The sequence below is a fragment of the Schistocerca gregaria genome, chromosome 6, assembly GCF_023897955.1.
Source record: "Schistocerca gregaria isolate iqSchGreg1 chromosome 6, iqSchGreg1.2, whole genome shotgun sequence".
NCBI classification, from domain to species: domain Eukaryota; kingdom Metazoa; phylum Arthropoda; class Insecta; order Orthoptera; family Acrididae; genus Schistocerca; species Schistocerca gregaria.
This window is the reverse complement of record NC_064925.1, coordinates 501,949,994-501,973,834: the sequence shown is the minus strand read 5'-3', so window position 1 is coordinate 501,973,834 and position 23,841 is coordinate 501,949,994. Positions and strand designations below refer to the sequence as shown.

At 43.0% G+C, this 23,841-nt stretch overlaps 1 protein-coding gene and 1 non-coding gene across 2 annotated transcripts in view; one reads left to right on the top strand and one right to left on the bottom strand.

Annotated features, from left to right (window-relative positions):
• The window catches only part of LOC126278518 (uncharacterized), an 867,389-nt gene that overhangs the window by 114,736 nt on the left and 728,812 nt on the right, over positions 1-23,841 (bottom strand). Inside the window, exons 11-12 of the mRNA XM_049978683.1 lie at positions 10,338-10,473; positions 1,774-1,890 (exon numbers count right to left, since the gene is read on the bottom strand). Coding sequence (XP_049834640.1) covers positions 1,774-1,890; positions 10,338-10,473 — 253 coding nt within the window. The remainder of the gene's footprint in view (positions 1-1,773; positions 1,891-10,337; positions 10,474-23,841) is intronic.
• Trnat-ugu (transfer RNA threonine (anticodon UGU)) lies at positions 11,345-11,418 on the top strand. The gene has a single exon. It is a non-coding gene; the product is annotated as a tRNA-Thr (tRNA).

The following is a 23,841-nucleotide window of genomic DNA, read 5'->3' as shown; positions in this document are numbered from 1 at the left end:
GTCCTCTGTTAGAATATTGCTGCGCGGTTTGGGATCCTTACCAGGTGGGATTGACGGAGGACATCGAAAGGGTGCGAAAAAGGGCAGCTCGTTTTGTATTATCACGCAATACGGGAGAGAGTGTGGCAGATATGATACGCGAGTTGGGATGGAAGTCATTAAAGCAAAGACATTATTAGTCGCAGCGAGATCTATTTACGAAATTTCAGTCACCAACTTTCTCTTCCGAATGCGAAAATATTTTGTTGAGCCCAAATTACATAGGTAGGAATGATCATCAAAATACAGTAAGAGAAATCACAGCTCGAACAGAAAGGTTTAGGTGTTCGTTTTTCCCGCGCGCTGTTCGGGAGTGGAATGGTCGATGAACCCTCAGCCAAGCACTTAAATGTGAATTGCAGAGTAGTCATGCAGATGTAGATGTAGATTTAGATGTGTACTCATACCTTTTTCATACGTCCCAACTGACTTTTTCTCCAGTAGGAATAATGAAATAATCTCGCGTAAAGTAGAAATTTTGATCTAGATCCCTCACTAAAGGATGAGTTTGGAAACGTTCGATTACAATGTTCATGGTGAAACAATTTCCTCTGCAGCATAGTGTAAGAGAAGGAGCTTCCGCATTACTATAGAACGGGTCACCAGCGCCTGGATTACCATCAGTTAGTGAAACATCTACTCTAGACCTTTAACATCATCATATTTAAGTGTTTCCTCCTTGGAAAATAATCAACCCTTCAATTTGATCACATTTTACTATTGAAAGCCTCACTTGAAATTTGCAACACCGGTCCTAGAATCAGCTGCACACAGCAGTGACACAGGAGCTCAGACGATTCTGTGAGAATCTTGGATGCTATCAATTCTATTATCTGCCAAACATTTGTAGTGCACCTACACATAGTAACAGCTGTGTACTACAGGAAGTAGCTATTCGGCTGAAAGAGGACAAGTGGTGTGCAAACGCTAATTTTTAGGATAGAGGAACCCCTCTATAAGCTAGATGCTGAGCTGTGTGCCGCATAGGAGAGAGGAGTATATGTACAACAATCTCAGGCTCAAATCATTGGCCTAATAGTCGCAACTACGTTGCTGAAAGCTATGTAAAGTGGTTACGATACACGTGCTATACCTCAAATAGATGTTGCTCTTTGCGTTATGAGAACTGTGTGCGTCGAATTATCGGGCAGCCTCTGACAAAGCGTGACCTAATTTGAACTGAGATTTTAACCGTGTGAGCTAACAGAGTAGCAGTAGCTAAAATGTTATGTAGTCAGTTGTATACAGGGTGGTCCATTGATAGTGACCGGCCCACAAATCTCACGAAACAAGCGTCATACGAAAATAATCAAGCCTCATCTGACCCCTGCAATTTCACAAGTTACAACAATGAAATCAAGATAACAATAATTTTTCCACCTAACAGCTTACTTGGTTATACAGCAACGAATAACATTTACAAAGTAATGAGAAAACATTAACTGTTCTGTTAATGCCAGCGAAAAATTAGGATATCGGAAGAAATGAGGAGACTTAAAATAGCTGTAAATCCAAAGTAATTTGTCTCGTCACATGCCGCAGTTCCACAGTATTGATGTATGTCAACATTAAGAAACATTAAAGCTCAACGAGATCTGTCGATTAAGCTCTTTGAGTTCCTGCATTTTATACAATATTTAATGGAAGTATATTTCTCTTATCATAGCTAGTGATTAACCATTTATGTCCGTCAAGAGACCACCACACGCAGAATAAGTAAGAAAACAAAGTTACCTTATTCTTTACGACTCCGCTGCGACTCCTGGTGAAGATCCTGTGCACACGATACGTCTTCGTGAACATGGAACCGAAAGCCAAGGAGAAACCAGCTGACAGCAGGTAAACCCGTGCCTGTAACGTGAAGAGCACGGAACTGTGAATATTCAAGTCACGCCTTGTACATTAGGTTACTACACTAAAGTTACTCCACATGTAAATTCCCGGCTACAACTTGCTTCAAAATAAAGTAGAAATACGCTTTTACCTGTTCTGCATTGTGCATGTTTTTACTGCTTTAATAACACATGATGTCTTTTTGTTTTTGCGTTGCCTTTCCCTCAGTAATACACTGACGGAAAAAGTTTCCACAACAAAAAATAATTAATGTAGGAGAATGAAATTTAAGTGATTAACGCTACAAGATCGCAGGTTAATGTATAAGTAAGTTAAACCATTTCAAATGTGAAACGCTGTTACATTAATAATCGGTGTAACGCCAGATTGTTGAATTCAAGTATGCAAACGTGCATGTATCTTGTACAGGCGCCGGACGTCAGTTCGTGGGATGGAGTTTCATGCCTGTTACATCTCGTCGGTCAAGACAAGGATGGTTAATACTGTTTGTGGATGACGCTGGCTTTGTCTTTCGATGAAGTTCGATATGTGCTCGATTGGTGACGGATCTGGCGATCGAGTAGGCTAAACAACAAGTCGACACTGCGCTATTCTTTTGGAAAACACCCCCCGGAATGCTGCTCCTTAATCAATAGATTGACGTACAAATTTGCAGGCAAGATACACGAGATAACGATCAGAGTCTTACTGCTGACATATTAAATAGCATGCAAGACCGTAACTGAATTTGTAAATCCAGTGTGTCTAGCACGCATATATATGTTGGTTGCAAGCCTTCAACGAGCCGTCTGAACAGCACGCGGCCATCACTGGCACCGAGACAGAAGCAGCTTCCATCAGAAGACCCAACAGACTTCAACCCTGCCGACCAATGAGCTCTCGCTCGACGCCAATGAAATCGCAAATGTCGGCGGTTTGGGGTCAGTGGAATGCAAGCTATATGGCGTCTGGCTCACTGCTGTCCTTGAAGTAGCCGATATGTAACACTTCGCTGAGTCATTATGGTGCCAACTGCTGCTCAGGATGCTGGTGCAGATGCAGTGTGTGTGTGTGTGTGTGTGTGTGTGTGTGTGTGTGTGTGTGTGTCCAAACTTGTGTCTGGGGTCACACAAGCCCTATACACACACAGTATATTTATGTGTGCTAAAAATCCAACGCCTGTGTGTAGAACAACATTAGGAAAGGAGTACCAAATCATGACTAATAACTCTATATTTCTAAAAAGAACAACATTGGTAGAGTGACCACAGAAAATGCTTCGAAATACAGTGAAACGCGTATGAACTGAGTAACACTTGAATCATAATTGCAATAGAAGGTATATAATCTACAAAACTTACTTTAATTGTCCTGCGTCTCTTATAAAATAGTTTCCTGATAACTCCTGAAATGGAGTTTATGTTGCTAAAATTTGCCAAAATTCCAAGAGAATTTAATCTAAAACTAAATAAGAAGAAAACAAAAACTATGGTAGTAGAGAAGACAAAAGGAAATGGTAAAGTTAATATTAAACTAGAAGATGATGTTCTAGAGCAGGTTGGGAACTTCTGTTATTTGGGGAGCACAATCACTGACGACAATAAATGTATCACAGAGATAAAGAGAAGAATAGCCTTGGCAAAGCAAGATTTCCAAAATAAAGGGAATCTAATAACAGACAACCATATAAACCTAGAAAGTAGAAAAAAGTTTGCCAATACTTTTGTCTGGAGTGTCTTAACATACGAATGTGAAGCGTGGACTCTGGGAAACGCAGAGAAAAAGAGACTGGAAGCAATGGAAATGTGAATATGGAGAAGAACGACGAAAACAATCTAGGTAGATAGAAAAAGTAACGAACAGATCTTAAGAGAAGTGAATAAGAGCAGATAGCTGCTAGATTGTATAGGAAGAAGAAAATCAAGATTGGTAGGGCACTTAATGAGATACAACCAGTTCCTATTGAACGTATTTGAAGGAGAAGTTTTAGGGAAAAAACCAAGAAGCAGGCCAAGCGCAACGTATTTTAAAAACACCAAAGAAGATATGGGGATAAAATCGTATGAAGGATTGAAGAGAATGACAATGGAGAGAGGGACGTGGCTAAGTCGGCAAGGCATAGCCATGATGATGATGATGACAAATTCGAGTTCTTTTATTTTTGGCTACAATGCATTTACTTCATTTATAAGATTTTTTAACGTGACCTGACCGAGCCACATCTTTCAACTTCACGGATATGTGCTGGATATGCCACAAATAACATTGAATGCTAGTAGTATCCAAATGCTGATTCTGGCTCAAAGAGTACATTGATTTAAAATTCCAGGATATCAACGAAGATTTCAATTTCATTCTATCCCCCAACCAGATATTTATACATGCCGAAAAAACCTTGGTTTATATCCCAGAATATTTTATCAGTGTGCTGTTTGAGCCAGAATTGGGATAGATATATTGCTAATGCTGTATTTGAATTAACTTACAAGGGACATCAAATGTTTATAAGCATAAAATTCTATTTGGCGTTAATGTTATGCTTATTCTTCCATATATACATTTTGCTTTGCATTTAGGCTGACATCTACAAAGAAACAATTTTTTCTAATTTGTGAGCAACTTCTATTGTACTGTAAGTAGCGAAGTTCCAAGTCACAATGAAGCTGGCAATCAACGAATCCACAGCGTACTGGTGTATCAGAAATTGTCATACATTTGCTGCAACTACTGCAGTGATGTATTGTTTTTGATAACATTCCTTTATTTGCCTTTCGACGAATATCGAGAAACTCTGTGCGGTTTAAGTAGCTATAAATGAAAACCGTCATGCACAGAAAGATATTACTAGGAAACCTCTTATCAGCAGGGCGTACTAGTTAACAGCACACAGTGGAGCTTTTGGTAAGGCAAAACAATGATAAACATTGTGATTTCGTAGACTTTCCCGGCGTAATAACTTCTGATATTCTTCGCGGGTTTGCAACCGGTTCATGTCGTCGTCCTGGCACAATCTTTCGGCGAACCAGCTGGCCGCCATCTTCAGGTGAGTTAATGCTAGCGCACTGGCTCGCTGGAACTGAATTCCTGCCACTTTTTTTTCTTTATTGTTATTTTAAACCTGTTTACAGGCAGGCCTGCAGCAGCATACTACGCCGCTCTTCGGCCGCAGAGAAACATACAAGACAGAAATGATGACAATGTGAGATAAAAATATGGTGGATATATAAACGGAGACAAACACTTTTTAAAATACATGGAGCCGTTCTCGGGCATAGAGTCCAAGATAAAAGTTGTTCAGACACTTGGACACAGACAGAGACGAAAAATAGTCACACGTGAACATAGGTGCACAAAATGAATAACACTGAACCACTAAAGCACAAAACGACGGCATATACAGAAACACGAGGCGTCGATCTCCGGCGCGCGAATGTTCACTAACCGTGTACGAGTCCAGGGACCTGCCAAGAGAGGAGGAGGAGGAAGGGGAAGGGGAGAGGGAGGGAGGAGAGCAGAGATGCCGTGGGCAGGGGAGATTGGGGGAGGGAGGAAGGGGGAGGGGAAGCCAAGGGGAAGAGGGAAGGAGGAAGGGGAATGGGGGAAAAGGAAAGAGAAGGGAGGGACGGTGCCGAAAGGAAAGGACACAGGAAGTGGAGACAGAAAGGATCAAAGCTGATAGGAGGGATAGATGGAGGGGAGGAGGAGGTCATCAGGGAAGGGGAGCTGGCGGAAGCCACCTTGGGAGAAGGTAAGGAGGGTGGAAATATGGAGACCGGGTGGGATGAGGGAATACAGGTGCGGCAGCAGGCGGGGGTGGGAAAGGATGGGTGAGACAAGCGGGTGAGGAGGGTCGAGTTTGCGGGAGGTGTACAGTATCCATATCCTTTCAAGGAAAAGGAGGATGTGGGGGAAAGGAATGAGATCGTACAGGATCCGCCTGGGGAAGGGGAGACGGATGCAATAGGCGAGGCAGAGAGCATGGCGTTCAAGGATTTGAAGCGATTTATAAAAGATAGGGGGGGGGGGGGGTGGAGATCCAGGCCGGAAGGGCGTAGCAAAGGATAGGGCGGATGAGGGATTTATAGGTGTGGAGGATGGTGGAGAGGTCCAGACCCCACATACGGCCCGAAAGGAACTCGAGGAGACGGAGTCGGGAGTGTGACTTGGCTTGGATTGTGCGGAGATGGGGGGTCCAGGAGAGGCGACGGTCGAGGGTGACGCCAAGGTACTTGAGGGTGGGAGTGAGGGCGATACGACGGCCATAGACGGTGGGATAGAAATCAAGGAGGCGGAAGAAAAGGGTGGTTTTGCCTACAATGATCGCCTGTTCCAGCCACAACGACAGAAGCCTTTTTACACCACGGACAGAGCACCGCGCGTGCACGAGATGATGGGCAGCGCCTCCTGGCGGCAAGTAGAGACGCAGCTCGCCGGGGGGGGGGGGGGGGGGGGGGAGAGAGAAGACGGCAGGTCGGCTGGACGACCACATGATCCGGCTGCAAACCCGTGAAGAATATCAATGATAAACATTATTTCTTGAAGCTTGTTGCTCATACTGACCAGAAAACTTTCCACAGAGTACTATAACGTACCGGTACACCACAGTATTCTAGTAAATAGTTCACTTGCTCTGACAATTAAATTATTGAATGTTCATTAGCTGTTTTACGTCACCTCGAATATCTAAGTTCAACGGTTACAATAGACGCCTGATACGCAGCCACGGTAGGTCATTCCACTGCACACGTTCATCGCATTACTAGCTAATAAGTTATTAGATTAAATTTATGTAGGAGAGTAATAATCACGTGCAATCATAGATAGGTGTATGTAGAACTCACTACAGTAATTATACATGACGATAGTATCTGTTCCCGAAAGAACAGTTACCGTAGATAACCATGCAGCTTTGCTAGAAATGAAATGATAATTAAATGGACACCCTAGCTGCAAACAGGCCTTGATGTACTTCATTAGGGATATGTTGAAAATGTGTACCCCGACCGGGACTCGATCTCCTGCTTACATGGCACTCGAATGTAGTGGTGTGGACATGTTGGGAATGTGGGTCTCACGGGGAGCGTGCAAGGGATAAGTCCCTGCAGTCGCGCTGTCCTCTGTGCCCTCGGTGACTCAGTTTGATAGAGCGTCTGCCATATAAGCAGGAGATCCCGGGTTCGAGTCCCGGTGGCGGTACACATTTTCAACATGTCCCTAATGAAGTACATCAACGCCTGTTTGCAGCTAGGGTGTCCATATAATTACCATTTCATCACTACAGTATGTTTGGTTAAAACAGTATCGCTATCCGAGTGGTTGATCACGAGGTTCTTCAATTTTAATTAAGCTCTGGGACTGTGACGCCGGCGAGGCGGCAGTGCGCCCAATGACGTCACGTCATCGTAGCGGGCTCGAATGCGTCGTTACGGAAAGTTTCGGAAGGACGGCTAAGGACACGAAAAGGCACAAACGAAAAGTAAGACGCGATTTCCGTGAGCATACAACCCTTGTACACCAGAAGCTGGCCGCGCGGGATTATCCGAGCAATCGGAGGCGCTGCAGTCATAGACTGTGCAGCTGGTCCCGGCGGAGGTTCGAGTCCTCCCTCGGGCATGGGTGTGCGTGTTTGTCCTTAGGATAATTCAGGTTAAGAAGTGTGTAAGCTTAGGGACCGATGACCTTAGCAGTTGAGTCCCATAAGATTTCACACACATTTGAACATTTTTGAACCAGCAGCTGGACGAGTACATGGAAGGGACGGCGGAAGAAAGAAAAAAATAGTTCACCCGAAAAACGTGTTTTATAACAATAAGAATGAAGCGACAGTGATTCCACAGTGTGTCCCTAAACATTGCCCGCTGGAGGACCCGGTGTAGGACACTACATTTCTGATAGAAAAATAATTGATAACGTGATCTGTCTGACGTCGCAGCAAAGGTATAAACAGGACCGGCAGAGCATTAATGTAGAGGAAAACTCTTCGGGGCATGACTGAGTTCGACCCTATGTTAGATGGCAGTCCACCCAACTCTTACAGTAGCATACGAAGTGCTTTTAATAGCTGCTTCAAAGGAAATTTTTGCTGGTGACGAAATCTACAGACTCAGACAGGAACAGTTAACGTGAGCGATACTTATGGCGCATCATACTCCATAACTCGACCAACCCTAGATAATTGGGACTAGACTAACTTCCACTTGCTGTGGAGTGTTGAAGATGGCCATATGGTCGGGAATGGGGTGTTCTGAAGAAATCGTGTGTGTTATTCGCGGCATATTCCGAAACTATCCTGTGTAGTCCATACGGGAATCTGTCTGATGAACAAATAATGGTATGACTGCGCGATTCTCATCATGATGTGCATCTTGCGAACGCTCCCGTTTCGAATTTGACAAACCTTGTGTTCACAGGGCTGTATGCGTAAACCTCTGGTTTGACAACCCTAGTAGCGTTTATCAGGGCCGTGAATAGTGAAGGACACTGAGCTGGTGTGTATTCACGTGAGACATTGTTGTCAGTACCTGACAGAGTTTCAGTTGAGTCTCATTATGAGTCTCCATTGGCAGGATGGTCGAATCGTGCAACACCCAAATTTGTGGGTCATTCGAGTGTGACAGCGTCCTGATGATGTGAGGTCAGACATACTCGTTGACAAGGTTCTGGTCGACCAGGTTTGACCACCGCAAGGCACGATTGCCATATTGCGCACAAGCATTCTGTAAGTTTCTCAAATATGGGTCTGCAATCCGAGAACAAGTAAGGTACCCCCTACAACATTCTGAGCCATCTCGGGCAGTTGGTTGTAGATTAACAGCAAGTGGACTATAAAATCAGCGCCCCATTCTTTAGCTACCATTAACACCACAACACTAAAGACTGTTGAAATAGCACCATGACCAGATAGCATGGACTGCTGATGAATGGCTTCACTCAGTGTTCAGCGTTAAATCGCGGTTCTGCACTACTTCAGATGCCCATCATCAGCTAGTATGGAAGCGACTTTGTCAGAAGATTCATTCTTCAAATATTCTGGAGAGACACCGCGGTGTTATTCCTGACACTATCGTGTGGGGAGTCGTCGGTTATAGTTGCAGGTCACGGCAGGTAGCTATTAGAGAAGCTCTGACGGTACAACGGTACGTCACGGACATCTAAGGTCTTCATGAGTTACTTCATGCGACAGCACTGTAGTCCCATTTTTCAACAGGACACTGGTCGTCCTCACATGGCACGTGTCTCTATGGACTGTCTACGTGATATTGCGGTACTCCCAATATCTGTTCCCGATTGATGTGTGGGACCAACTCGGGCATCGAGTCTTCCCCAGCTCCAATATCGAGGAAATTTAGGCTCAGTTACAACAGTTCTGGGCCAGTTTACCTCAGGAGAGGACACGACGGCACCCATCCTAATCAAGGAATGCCTCTGCGCTAGAGTGTGTCCAATGTCATACTGGTAAGAGGACCCATACTGTCAAGTTCGTGGTAAATTTGACCCGATTTCGTAATCACTGCAGTAACATGACAAACCATCTCAGCTGGTGAAGTTTCATTTCATTTTCTCCTCCATTTATGGCTGCTTCGCATTTAGTATCAGGCGCTTCTATCAAGATGCAGAAGTATTGTTCAGTACCGAAATTTCCTCTCATTGACATCAACTGACGACAAGGATGTAATGAAGTGCATTGTGTGCCCTTTCATACCTTCTACTAGCGTGTGCAAATGCTATTGGCACTACATAGTCCAAGCGTTTGTTTCAGACTGGGTCCATTGCCCTACAGAGTGAAATGAAAAACTATCTCAGTGTGCCTCCTAGCAGCGAAATAAGAGGCGAGTGTCTTGTGCTGAGGAAAAGCGTCGAGAAGTTGTCGAGTTCATGGAGACATGCTCTGACTTGTAACAGGTGGCTATAATTATAAAGTATAGCTACTCATAGTCGTCTGTTGTGAGCTGCAATTATCGTACTGCAGCGAAACTTGGTAGATACTGTAATGCATTAATGTGGAACTGATTTACGCTGGAAAAAATTAGTCCAAATTTGTGACACTGGGCTCAGATCTGGTACTATAAGCGCAATATAGTGGTGCAGAAATGTTTTCACATGTAATGGATTATGAACATGACATAGGCATAAACAATCAAATGACAAACGCATAATGGTGATTTTATAATTAAATGTCACTTTTCCATTTTGCCCAATATCAGCACCAATGACGTCGAGGAGATGCTGTACAGCGCCAAATTGGCACCTGGTGGCCAAAATTGGAACAAATTTTTTTTCCGCCGTAAAGCAGTTTCACATCAACGTATCAACACATCTACCAAGTTTCTATGCCGTACGATAATTACAGGTCACAGTGGACCTCCGTGAGTAACCGCTTTTTAATTATAAACGCCCCGAACTTGCGGCCAGCGCCTGACGTGTCGGCGTGCGTGCAGCGGCGCTGCGTGCTGCGTGCTGCCTACCGTGCAGACGGCGGGGAAGTGCGTGCTGGCGGGCAGCGTGGCGTGGTCCAGGCCCAGCAGGATGACGGCCGTGTACACCAGGATGCAGCCCACCACCGCCATGTTGTTGAGGCGCGGGCTCGACAGCTTGATGTACCTGCCGGCGGGCGAGCTGTCAGGTGCGAGTGCACAACAACAAAGGACAAAGCGATGCTTCGTGCTAGCTAGTGTCTACCAAAGGCACACAGGGCAGTGCACATTAATGAGAGACAAACATGGTGAGCCACAGTTTCAGAGTAAGCACTTACAGTGCACAGTATTCCTTTCGAAAAAGTACAAAATTAATTCCATCATGCCCCTATGTATCATGAAATGAGTCGCCGTGCTCTTAAGAACTGTCAAGACAAATACAGTGGTAAAATTAAATTTAGCATATTGCTGAAACTTTAATACAGAACATTGTGACCCATAACCACATTATAATATTAATACATTATTACAATGAAATGAACACTCTTATCTGCTTACAGCCGTTGACATACGTCACCGAGGACGGATGAAAATGTGTGCCCCAACCGGGACTAGAACCCGGAATCTCCTGCAGACGCTCTATCCGTCTGAGCCACCGAGGACACAGAGGATAGTGCGACTGCAGGGACTTTTCTCTGTCACGCATCCCGCGAAACCCACATTCTCAACGAATTGTCCCACACTACATTCGTAGAGCCCCCGTCCATTATACTCATTACTCGCTGAGCGTTGCCGATCCCCGTAAGAGTTCGGGCTCTGTTTGTGTATTCGCATAGAAGATGAAGATGGTCAAGTGGACGGTGAGCCTAACTATATATATATTTACTAAGATGGTATGTCCGAAAGAACAGATACCATCTTAGTAAATATACGAGCCGCGAGTAATGAGTATAATGGGCGGGGGCACTACGAATGTAGTGCGGGAAAATACGGTGAGAATGTGGGTTTCGCGGGAGGCGTGCCAGAGATAAATCCCTGCAGTCGCGCTATTCTCTGTGTCCTCGGTGGCTCAGATGGATAGAGCGTCTGCCATGTAAGCAGGAGATCCCGGGTTCGAGTCCCGGTCGAGGCACACATTTTCATCCATCCTCGTTGACGTATGTCAACGCTTGTAAGCAGCTAAGGGTGTTAATGTCATTGTAATTTCATTCTAACGAGCTGCTTGGTCACCGATGGTATCTGTTAATACATTAGTTAGCTTGTAATGAAATTCTAGCGGAAACAGTCCATATTTCTACCGTGATGGGTCCGTTTGTCTGGTCTATGACTGTGTAGACATTGCAATACTTCTGCAGCGTTTCTTTACGAAAGTTGTTTTAATTTAGGATGGTTCAGACAACAATAACTTACTATCAGAGGCTCCATCTAGTCACTCTAATGGAGCAGGGAATGAGATGGGTGGTCGTCGCATCGAATGTCGAAGTGATGTCTCTACAATCTCGTATACGTTTCTAGCGATAGGATGAGTTGAGGATCGTCACAAAAGTGGCCGCAGAAGAAAACCAACAGCTGTGCAGGACTAGTATCTGCGTATAACAAGAAGCAGAAACCGTCAACAAAATGCTACGCGTCTAAGCGGTAGTTCCAAACAGCTACACGAGTGGCGGTGTCGACACAGACGACACGAAAGAGGCTCCATGAGGAGAGATTACGTGTCAGAAGACCATTCAAGGCTCGTCCTCTAAATCTGGTTCAGAGAGGGTTCATATCACATGAACATGAAACCACTCTTTGCGGACTAGGCAGCAGTGGGACACAACGCTCTTTTCTGCTGAGACTCCTGGCAGTCTTCACCCTGATTCGTTTGTGGAGGCAACGAGGTCAACTTTTACGCCTTAATACAGAATACTCTAAAATGGAACACCTACAGCCGTCCTTACGATGTTTTTTTATTATATGACAGTCAGTTTTGAGGCTTCAGTACGCCATATTCAGGTCTTAATTGATGTTGAGAGGATTAACTCCAATCGTATACGCCATTCACCAGTGGCCAACATCAGTGAACTGGTTTTCACAGACTACGTCTGACTGCGGTATTGTGTCACAACGGTGTGTCTCTCCAACATCGTTGTTGCAGGTAGTCAGCGAAAACGAGTTCTCAGATGTTGGCCACCGATGAAGCACCGAAACTGGTAGCCATATGCTAAAGAACAACGTAAGGTCGGATGTAGGTGTTCCATTTTATGACATAAGTGAACGGCCCTAAACCCTCAAACCCCCAATCAGAAGGATGGACATACAAGAACGTAACGTTTTGGGGTGGTATCATTTATTGCGGTACGGCAAACTTTGTGCCAATACCTGGGATAATGAATGGTGTGAAGTATCCAGACGACATCCTTGCATTTGGTGAATATATTGGAGTATATTGGAGTGGTATTCACGCTAATGGACGACAACGCTCGTCCCCATTATCACAATCTTATTAACACCTGTCTAATGGAGCACAGATTCAATCGGATGAAACGGCCTCCATATTCTGGAGATCCCAGCGGCTTTGAGAATGCGTGTACCATGCTAAAAAGACCGATTTACAATGGTCCTGTCAGAGACCTTACGAGCCATCACAGCGGTCACTGTAAGGGAATGGAACAATATCCCACAGTTTTATTTCGATAATTTGGTAAGGAGTATGCCTAACCGCATTCAAAAGTGTCACCAATTGGTTCACTTTTGTCAGGTATTGTTTTTGTTTTTGTTTGTATTTATGGAGTGTAAATGTGTTTATCTACTTGATTTTGTTTTTCTTATGATTGTACCTGACAGAAAGAAAGCAGTTTTGTTTCCTACTATGTTCAGTATCGACAACAAAGCAATATGCAAAGGTCATTTTGACCACTGTACTCCTGGAGACGTTATATATTGGTAGACGATGCCTTAAAATTAAATCACAGGAAAACAAAGATCACTAGAAGTATGCAACAAATCGTATGTATATTGTGGAATCTGTAAGAATCTCATACGAAATAGATTCGAAGCACTAGTTACAAAAGCTGCTAACCGATGGTATTGTTCACCAGTGTTACTCAAAACGCGCTCCTTGCATGTCCAGGACATCGCAAGGCCTCTGTGAGGTTGGCGCCAAAAGAATATCATCCTAAAGAACAAAGAACATCAAAACTTGTCGCACACTGAAAAAGACAAATCTTAAAAATACCATATCAATGTTAGTTTAATAAAAGTGTTAGTTTTTTTTCTCTCAGCACGCACGGCCGAAAGTGAGGTGACTAACAGCATGACAAATCTACAATAGTGCTACGATAAAACAGCAAATAAAAGAATTTGGCTCGTACGAGTAAGTATGTGGCGACTCGATACTCGTCACTACGCAAGCACGCAGCGGCCGTACTGACGCTTTCTCCTCCAAGCCCTCTCTCTTTGTCTCTCTCTCTCTGTCTCTCTCTCTCTCTCTCTCTCTCTCTCTCTCTCTCTCTCTCTCTCTCGCTGGTCTCGTATGTACACGCTGTGAGCATTCCAGTGCTCTCCCTCCGTCTCTCTTTCATTCAGAAACATCTCAAAGCACCTGGAAGGATTTCGTCGCTTTGCAGTCTATGTTTGACCGCCCACGGCTATATAAAACCGCGGCGAGCAACACAGAGAACAGTTCCTACTCGAGTTTGAAATGAAATGCACAGTCCAGTATGGCATCGCAAATCCGCGCACGCTCTCGGAGTGCACTATGTTTGATTCGTGTTTGATATTGATTGCAGATGTAAAATTCAATATCTTGTGGCCATTTTATTCTATGTTTGTCACATGTAAAATTAAACTCTTAATATTAAAACTTCAAAGGAGCAAATATTTCCGATCAAGTCTAAGACATGCAAGAAGGTGACGTAACGATCTCACACTTTATAGTTTCAAGCAGTAAGATGTCTAATGATTCACTGATGGTGAAAAAAAGAAAGTGCGGCGAATCTTACCTCAATCTCGGATTTGTCGGTTCTAACTCACCTCTTTGCATTTTATGCAGCGAGGTACTTTCAAATAGTTCCATGCCACCTGCTAAGACGCAATGACACTTAGAACTATACACACTGCTTGCAAAGAAAAGAATGAGGAATTTTTTGTACGTAAGAAAGAACAACTTTTAAAAGGTCAAAAATCTATAAGGGATGAGACCCAAAATGTTTCTGGAAACGCTACAGAGGCATCGTATTTTGCCAGATACCGCATTGCACAAGCGGGCGAAGTGCACACTATCGCTGAGAATTTAAAAGAAGAAAACATGTGTGGCAGACATAACACGATGTATGCTCCATGAAAAATCTGCTGAGCATCTTTCTTCAGTGCCGCTTTCGGACCACACTGTTTTGTGTCCAGTTAACCATATCGCAGGCTGTATCGTACAAGAACTAGTCTGTCGACTTCAGAAATAGGATGAGTCATCTGGCTATTTGTCTGATAATTATACGCTATCGACGTAAACAAGACTTGCTTAGTCAGCAGCTCGTGGTCACGCGGTAGCGTTCTCGCTTCCCGCACCCGGGTTCCCGGGTTTGATTCCCGGCGGGGTCGGGGATTTTCACTGCCTCGTGATGACTGGGTGTTGTGTGATGTCCTTAGGTTAGTTAACTTTAAGTAGTTCTAAGTTCTAGGGGACTGATGACCATAGATGTTAAGTCCCAGAGTGCTCAGAGCCAATCGAACCATTTGAAGACTTGCTTATGTTTACATCTCTGCCAACTGATTAACAGGTTTTCTTATATAAACCTTCCCGGTTGGTGTAATTGTATCAATATGTGTACAGATGGAATCGACAGGCGATGACTGGTTAAACAGTAGGAGATCACTAATAAAAAGTAAAGCGCCAAACTGAAGTTCCAGCCATTCACTTGCGCTCACACAAGTACTAGTGATAGCGAAGGTTCCGCCAAATCCTAAACTGGTTTTCAATGGAGCACTAAAATAATCAGTTAAGTTAAATCACGCCCTCTACAGCGGCAAATCTTTCCTGTACTGTGTGATGATCTAGGGGCACATGTAAGACGCTACTGCTCCCCACTGGTGTTGGATGGTAATCTCAGGTTAAGAACTTAGTAACAGTATTCGAACAAAGAGCTGAATTTAAGCTTTTGTGAGTGACATTTCTTTCAAATTAAAAGGCCATTCGAGTTATGTGTCTTGGTTGTTCAGATTAAATTTTTTGGCAAACATATTTGGAAAAATTAGTGAACTAAATCTATATTTGCAGTGAACCTACAAAAAGGTTTTCAGTGCTAACAGCAAACTAAACACCTTCAAAAAAATTACATTTTTGCATTGGTTCTGTTGCCAAAAGAGAACTAGAAAACATTTTAGCACTGAACATGGATGTTGATGAGAAGGCAGAATTACCGAATGAAATATGAGAAGTATTGGTCCAGAGACACCATAATACCCCCGTGTATTTTGAGACGTATTTTCCTAAAGAGAAGCATACAAAACTGAAAATGAATTCATGGGTTCACAATCCTTTTGTACCGAATTTGCATAAGCCACAATATTCAAGCGTGGAATTATTGTTCAAAACAATGTCACCCGATTTTTGCTGAAGAGGTCATGATGAATATCCACCACTTGCCACACAGACTCTGGCTTCTGTCAGCCCGTCCCCAACAACATAGTTGTGTGTAACGCTGTTCTCAGCATACAAAGACAAAATAAATCGGTATACTGTATGCCGAAGCTGACAAGCGTTTTCAACTTTTTCTGTCAAGCCTGACATTAAAATGTTTGTAAGAAATAAGAAGGAACTTTATGCCTCCCATTAAGTGTAAATAATTTAATCCTTTTAGAACGGATATTGTTGTAGAAGTCAGTCAGATATAGTGTACCTATTTTCGTATGATTTTGATCAAATGAATACAACAGAAGAATGAACACAAAAACAGATTTTGTTTAATTTAGTTCCCTATAAAAAATTAGTATTTCAAACTCAGTGTCCACTACTCATTGATCCACTCTTGAAAAATAGCCGAAAATGTCTCTGTCACGAAAAAGATTTAGAACTGATGCTGTACGCTATACAGCTCGTATAAGGATCCACAAATAAATTCGTCCTGTGCAAGTAGTCTTTGCAACGACATCACAATGCTCTCAAAATGGCCACAGCCCACAGTAGAGGGATTACGCGAACGAGCAATGAAACTGTCGAACATATCGACGATTTTAGCTCATCCAACGGTGGGATGGTTACGGCAGACAGCGCCTTCAATGCGACCGACGAAAATTAGTCATAACGCGTCAGTCAGGGTGAATATGGAAGCCAGTCCATGATTGAGGTAGTTATTTTATGATAATTCAACAGAGTTATTCTATACCCTAAGTATTCATCAAGAAATCGGAACCCCTGTTCAGAGCGATATGCTCGGGCTCCATCTACTGTAAACTACTCGGTGCCTGGGCGATCCTCCAACTCCTGCAATATGGTGACAAATTTTTCCAAAATCGTAACGCGACATCCACTGGTCATTGATCCTCGCTTGTAAAACGGCTGACAATGTCTCTGCAGTATACCCCAACCCAAACAGCAACTTCGGAGGAATGAATTTATTCATGAATACATTTAGGTGAGAGTGTGCTTCATTTGTCAGCCAACATCACAGCCTTAGATGTCAATTACTGTGCTAATCGAGTTCGTGACATCAACCCCTTGTCGCATAGCAAGTACAATACCATCTGGTGACGTATTTCGAACTGAAACATGTCTTGATTCTTTGGAATTACTGTCCCCGTATTGGAATGCTCTAGCCAGTCTGTCCAGTAATTTTTTGAACAGACTTACTGGGATACTGTTGAATAAGACCAATTCGCTGGAGACATTTTTATAGAAAACTACACTTGTCATGGGGTCAACATTCTTGACTAGATCGTCAATGACACTAGCTGTCCGAACTTGGGGAAGAGCTGGCGAATCGTTATCGCATCGGAAACATTGAAGACTGTTAGAAAAACACATTGCCGGATGCTGTGGCCGAGTGGTTCTAGGCGCTTCTGTCTGGAACCGCGCGACCGCTACGGTCGCAGGTTCGAATCCTACATCGGGCATGAATGTGTGTGATGTCCTTAGGTTAGTTCGGTTTACGTAGTTCTAAGTTCTAGGGTACTGATGACCTCAGATGTTAAGTTCCATAGTGCTCAGAGCCATTTCAACCATTTTTTGAAAAACACATTTTTCTGGCGCAAAACTATGCTCTAAACTGTGATATTCCATAACGAGAAACATACCTTGTTTAATGGAATACGTTATTTAAATCTGTTTCTTCGTTAAGATCAACTTCCTTTCATATCTCAATAGTGAAACATATCGCTATAGCATTCGGGAAACTATTTATAGACACTTCATATTGCGATTTGAGCGGCATATGTTAGCATCTTCTGTAATTACTAGTTCGAAAACTGTTTCAGATTCTCAGAGCTTTCACAGTAAATATGCCGTTTGTTATTTTCTTCTTACGACCTTTGTTTTCATCTATTTGTTTTTAAAATTAGGGAGTCCTTTGTTGGACATTCTGGATTATCTACTTGGAGTAGAAAAGCTGTTACTCAGAAGAATTTAGTGAAAACTTTTAGTAAGGTATTCATATTCACAGGTGCAAAGATTCGTCAGCACCCCACTTTCAAGCCTCTCGGAGTGGCAGCGCGGTTTGAGGCGCCATGTCACGGGCTACGCGGCCCCTCTCGCTGGAGGTTCGAGTCGCCCCTCGGGTATGAGTGTGTGTCTTGGTGTAAGCATAAGTTAGTTTAAGTAGTGTGTAAGTCTAGGGGCCGATGACCTAAGCAGTGTGGTCCCTTAGGAATTCACACAATTTTTTTTTACCCGCTTTCAGTCAAAGAGTTCGTGTGTATTTCGTCACTGACTCGCTGAATATTGATTAAAATGCTAGGTTACATGAATATTAAGCCGAAGAGTGTTGCAGCAAAGAGTTTTCAAGTTTTCGTGAAGTTGCTACAGCTACGTGCTAATACGTGCAACTTGACCGCTTGTAATCTACATCAAATCGCAGTGGTTTGTCAAGGAAAACACTAACAGGCAAGCGGGAAGCTGCATCCTGCTAGTTAATGTCGTTTTATAAAGGCAGAAGTAAGAAGGCCGAACAGAAAAAGTAAATTAGTGGATCAGAATAAAAAACTTAACTTCTCAGTCAGCACAAAAATGAAGTAAACAGTTTATCAAATATAATATGTAACCTCCCAAAAGATAAAAAAATATATGTATAACATTCACATTTAGTGTAAGCTCGCCAAAGTTAAAATAAGTAACCTACCAACAGACAAATTTTGTAACCTACCAACAGTCTATTATTCCATAACCTGGCAATAATAACGTGTGACTAACCTCTCAATAAAACTGCGGCGCACCTATAACCTTTCAATAATTGACTGTGAATTTAAACCGGTAAATTTTAGACGTCAGCACTGCTGCGTCATGGCTCTGAAAATTCTTTCCGAATAAACTGAAAAGTCTTACCTCAATAAGGTCGCCGGATGACGCATATAAATCTGCTCCTATAAGAAATTTTTCTGGCACAGCCCAGTGCAATGCTGGCCGATAGATTTGTCATGTATGAGAAGAAACAACTGATTTTTCTTTACAATAATCGGGATGTCCATGGATTGGAGACATTAGTAAATTCTTTAAATTGAGATGAATGATTGTCAAAAGTTAATTTTTGTAAGAAAGATTACTATTAAGAGATTTTTTTAAAAACATTTACATGGGAATGGGATTTGATATAAGAATAGTACACATGTGCGAGGCTGCTTTTACCTTATGCCACATCGCTCAGGCACCACCATCGCTCCCCACGACCGGCCCAGCCAACTCCATACAACCGACTGCTAGCTACTACTTACTCCTACTGACACACAGTTCCTACTGCACTCCATACACACGACTGCTAGCTACTACTTACTCCTACTGACACACAGTTCCTACTGCAGCCAACACTGCTCTTTGGTCTGAGATTCTCTTATAGCTTACATATCGCAGGCAGCGCGTGAGCAGTCCATCGAAATTAGATCTGCTCGAGTGCGCTAGCAATAAATTCCTTAGTCATGGACCTCTTACAAATATTGAACCGCCTCACCGTCTATAGCCATGGGGACTCAAAAGACAATTATAATTGCTGTCAGTGAGGCGTCAGTGATACAGACGTTTAAAATAAAATGTGCAATCAGCAGCGGAATTAGGAAAAGCTGCAACAAGAAAAACGTTTTTAGTAGGAAACGAAAGCACAATGAAATCACGTATTTTGCTTCTGATGTGTTTGTCAACGTTCTCCCTCTGAAAATAGCAACTTCGCGAGAGTGTTCTGTATTAATACTACTTCTGTTCTGGTGGGATTGAATTCAGTTTACAACCGTCCCAGCCGGGAGAGGAGGCCAATGTTGGCTGAGGCTCTGCCTGTCTGGTCGTCATTGATCTTCTATGGAAGAGAAAGTCCTGTTTGGAAGGACTAATAAGCTGTGAGCTGCACTGCCCACTACCGAAAGAACACCGATGGGGAGCTGTGGCCGCCACCATCCGGCCTTCTGGATTATTGACTAACCACAGCCGACAAATGCGAGAATTATCGCACAGTCATGCATCCAAATTCTCCCCAAGAATAATATACACATGAATGGAAAAGAAAATTGATGATGTGTTAGATGATGATCGGTTTGGATTTGGGAAAGGTAAAAACTTCACAGAGGCAGTTTTGACGCTGCGATTGACAGTGAGAGCAGTACTGAAGAAAAATCAAGACTCGTTCATAGGATTTGTCGATCTTGAAGAATCGTGCGACAATGTCCAATGGTGTAAGATATTCGAAACGCTGAGAAAAATGGAGGTAAGGTATAGGGGAAAGCAGGTAACTTAGACTATGTACAAGTGCCAAAAGAGAACAATAGCACCGTATAATGAAGAAGAAAATACTCGGATAAAAAAGGGTGTCAGATTGTTCACTCTATACGTGGAAGAAGCGATGACGGAAACGCAGGAAAGGTTCAGGAGTGAAATTAAAATTAAAGGTGAAAGAATATCAATGATTCGTTAATAAATTTGCTATCCACAGTGAGAGTGAAAAAGAATTACAGTATCTGCTAAATGGAGTGAACAGTCTACCGAATACAAAATATGGGTTGAGAATGTATTGACGAAAGACGAAACTTACGAGAAGTAACGGAAATTTGAAGAGCTAGAAACTTTAACATCGGGACTGTTGGTCACGAAGTTAATACAGTTGAGCAATTCTGCTACAAAGGCAGGAAAATAACGCATGGCGGACGGAGAAACGAAAACATAAAAAGCAGGCTAGTGCTGGCAACAATGGCATTCCTGGCCAAGAGAAGTCTATTAGTATCAAACATAGGCCGTAATTTGAGGAAGAAATTTCTGAGAATGTATGCTTGAAGCAGAGCGTTGTATGGTAGTGAAACATGGACTGTGGCAAAATCGGAACAGAGGAGAATCGAAGCCTTTGAGACGTGGCGCTACAGAAGAATATTGAATATTGGGTGGACTGATAAGGTAAGGAATGAGGAGGTTCTGCGCAGAATCAGCGAGGAAAGGAATATATGGGAGAAAAGCAGATAAGAAGAAGAGACGGGATGATAGGTCGTCTGTTAAGATGTTAGAAAATAACTTCCACGGAACTAGATGGAGCTGTAGGCGGTAAAAATTGTAGAGGAAAACAGAGATTTGGATAGACGCATAAAATAATTGAGGACTTATATTGCAAGTGCTAGTCTGAGATGAAGAGGCAGAACTGACAGGAGAGGAATGCATCACAGACCGCATCAAACCAGTTACAAGGCTGATGAGTCAAAGAAACTAGCAGGATCTGGAAGCAGATCGCCATCGTGGGGGCGTGCCGCTGCTGTCATCCATGTCCGTTCCTATGGCATGCTCCGATGATGACGAAATCTCTACTATCGGGAGGTCACAGAAATTCTGTGCACTTCATGTACTCCAAGAGGAGGTGACGCACACCCTTTTCGCGTGCAATCTACGATGGTGTCATGGGATCCGTGGTTACCATCCTCCTGTGTGCGGACGCGGCTGTGCGATAGCCCTCGCTGTAGCTGACAAAATGTGCTGCTCGACTGCAGGCCGCTTGATGACCGGCGCATTCCGCGGCAGAACATCACAGCCAACGCTGGCTGCCGAAATATCGATGTATTTTGTTGACAATAATTTTCTGAAATTTTAATAACGGCTTTCGGCAATCCGTGGTACAGGGATAGCGTCTTTGACTAGAAATCAAACTACGCCCTGTGTGCGGAATTGAAACCTACCCGTTGATTAAATCTATGTAAAGAAAAATATCAATGTTCATTTGTTCAAAATCGTGTGCCTCCAAAAATTCTTGATCGGCTGCTCTGAAATCTTGGGACAACGCTGAATTCTAACATGGGCGTGTTTTTAGGTACCTAATTCTTACAATAGCGATACATTATTAGCACACAGGACAGTTGTCTTTATGGCTCATTGGCTTATGATTAGAATACTGCTACAGAATATGCATTTTCAATAGCAATAAACAAGGCTCTAGGTCACAGAGACGGTTGTAGAGCAAATGGATAGAGGATTGAAAGGATATGAACATTGAAGTTGGAAAGAGGAGATGGACAGATACAGGGAAAAAGAAGACATGGAGAGGAAGGGGGAAGAGAAGAGAGGAGATGATGGACACACATACGGGGGTAGAGAGAGGGTGCAGGAGGAGATGGGGAGCGAGGGGAGACGAGAGGTTGGACATAGAGAGGGTATGAAACGTCCCCTTAGAAAAATTATACAAGACTGTGCTTAAACTGACACACAATATTTTTAGCGCAACGCAATCTGACTTCCTAAAATCCCTACGAAAGAATGGCCCTGACTAACATTAACCTATACGTTACACAAACCACTTACCTCACAAAAATCTTCGTTACTCGAACTATTGCAATACAGCGAGCGCCACTACCGCCAGCTAACTAAAAGATTCAAACTACGGAAGTCAGTAACTACTGAGGCACAGTTAGCAAATGAAAGATTTTAATAGAGAACAAACAATGTATTTACCTTAATAGTCATAATATATATATCAGTTCATGACACCAATTCTTACAAATTTTAAAACTCCGCCATCTCTCTCCCCACGTCCACCACTGCTGGCGGCTCACCTCCAACTGCCCAACGCTAAGCGCTGTTAGCATCCAGCTGCCGCTGCCCAACACTACAATGACGAGTATTACAACAATGCCAACCAGCCACAGACTGCACACGGCACAGCCAGTGATTTTCATACAGAGCGCTACGTGGCGGCGGCGTTACCAATAAAAATACCTAAACAGCCTACTTACAAGGGAGATGAGTTGACGGACAGAAGGAGTGGAACGGAGGGCGAGATTGACAAAGAGTGGGGGGGGGGGGGGGGGGACAGAGGCAGGGGACAGAAACACTTTACGACGTGTATACAATTCCCATACGTTTTCTCTTTTCTAACTTTATCATTTAGGTAATGAGCCACAGGAAAGCGTGGCCAGATTGTGGCGGTACGCCACATAACTTGAAAAAAATAATAGTGAAGAACTTCACAAACATACCAAAACTGACGACGAAACGAAACAAATATTATCACAGAAAAATCACAAAGACTATGGTAATAAACTAATATGATCTGCGGATGTTATTGTAATCTCTGTTCCTTTTGAATAAGGATCACACACACTTCCCTTTTGTTTCGTGGTAGTGTAAGAAGCTGTTTTGTGACAAGGAACGAAAACGTGTAAGTTTCATGTAATATTTAGACTAAATAGAAAAAAAATATTACTAAAGAGTGTCACAAATGTTTTTCTACAACTCCTATATTCATGACGTGATATATGTCAACGATTTATGCAAATTTTGTAGGGGAACATTGGCGCAGAGGTCAAAACCATTGTTCTTAATGATAACGGGCCAGAGTCATAATACGTATCTTAATACTTACTAATTTTGACAATGAAACATAAATCTAAATGTAGGAGATTTCTCTTCTTTACCACTTCTTCCTTTGCCAAAGTAAAAGCAATCACTTTTTCCAATATTGAATCATATTTGAGTAACATGACTGCGATAAGCTCTTTGATGCCCACTCAACGGAAATTGGGAAACTCTCCTCAACATGGCTTTGTCACAACAGTAAAACATGTCATTAGTAATGTGTCTTTTAATATAAATACAGTGTGTCGGGCAAACTAACTGCGAGAAGTATCATAAGTGATTCAACCATAACTAATCATAACGAATCATAACTGATTCAATGATGTAAATAATTTTCCAGCTGTGAAGCAGCCAGAATAATATTAAATCTAACTTGTCATAAGAAATAAAAACCAAAACGCGTAACATAAAAAGAACCACCACAAGGTACAGTTAGTTTTGAAAAGAAAGCGCCAGCAATGACTGCCGAAGACTTCTGGCATTACAAGCCACGCTCGTCTTGCCAAAGGCCTTGTCAAAGAGAGCAGAGAAGCTGTCAGAGGTTAAAGGCTTTCACTTCCT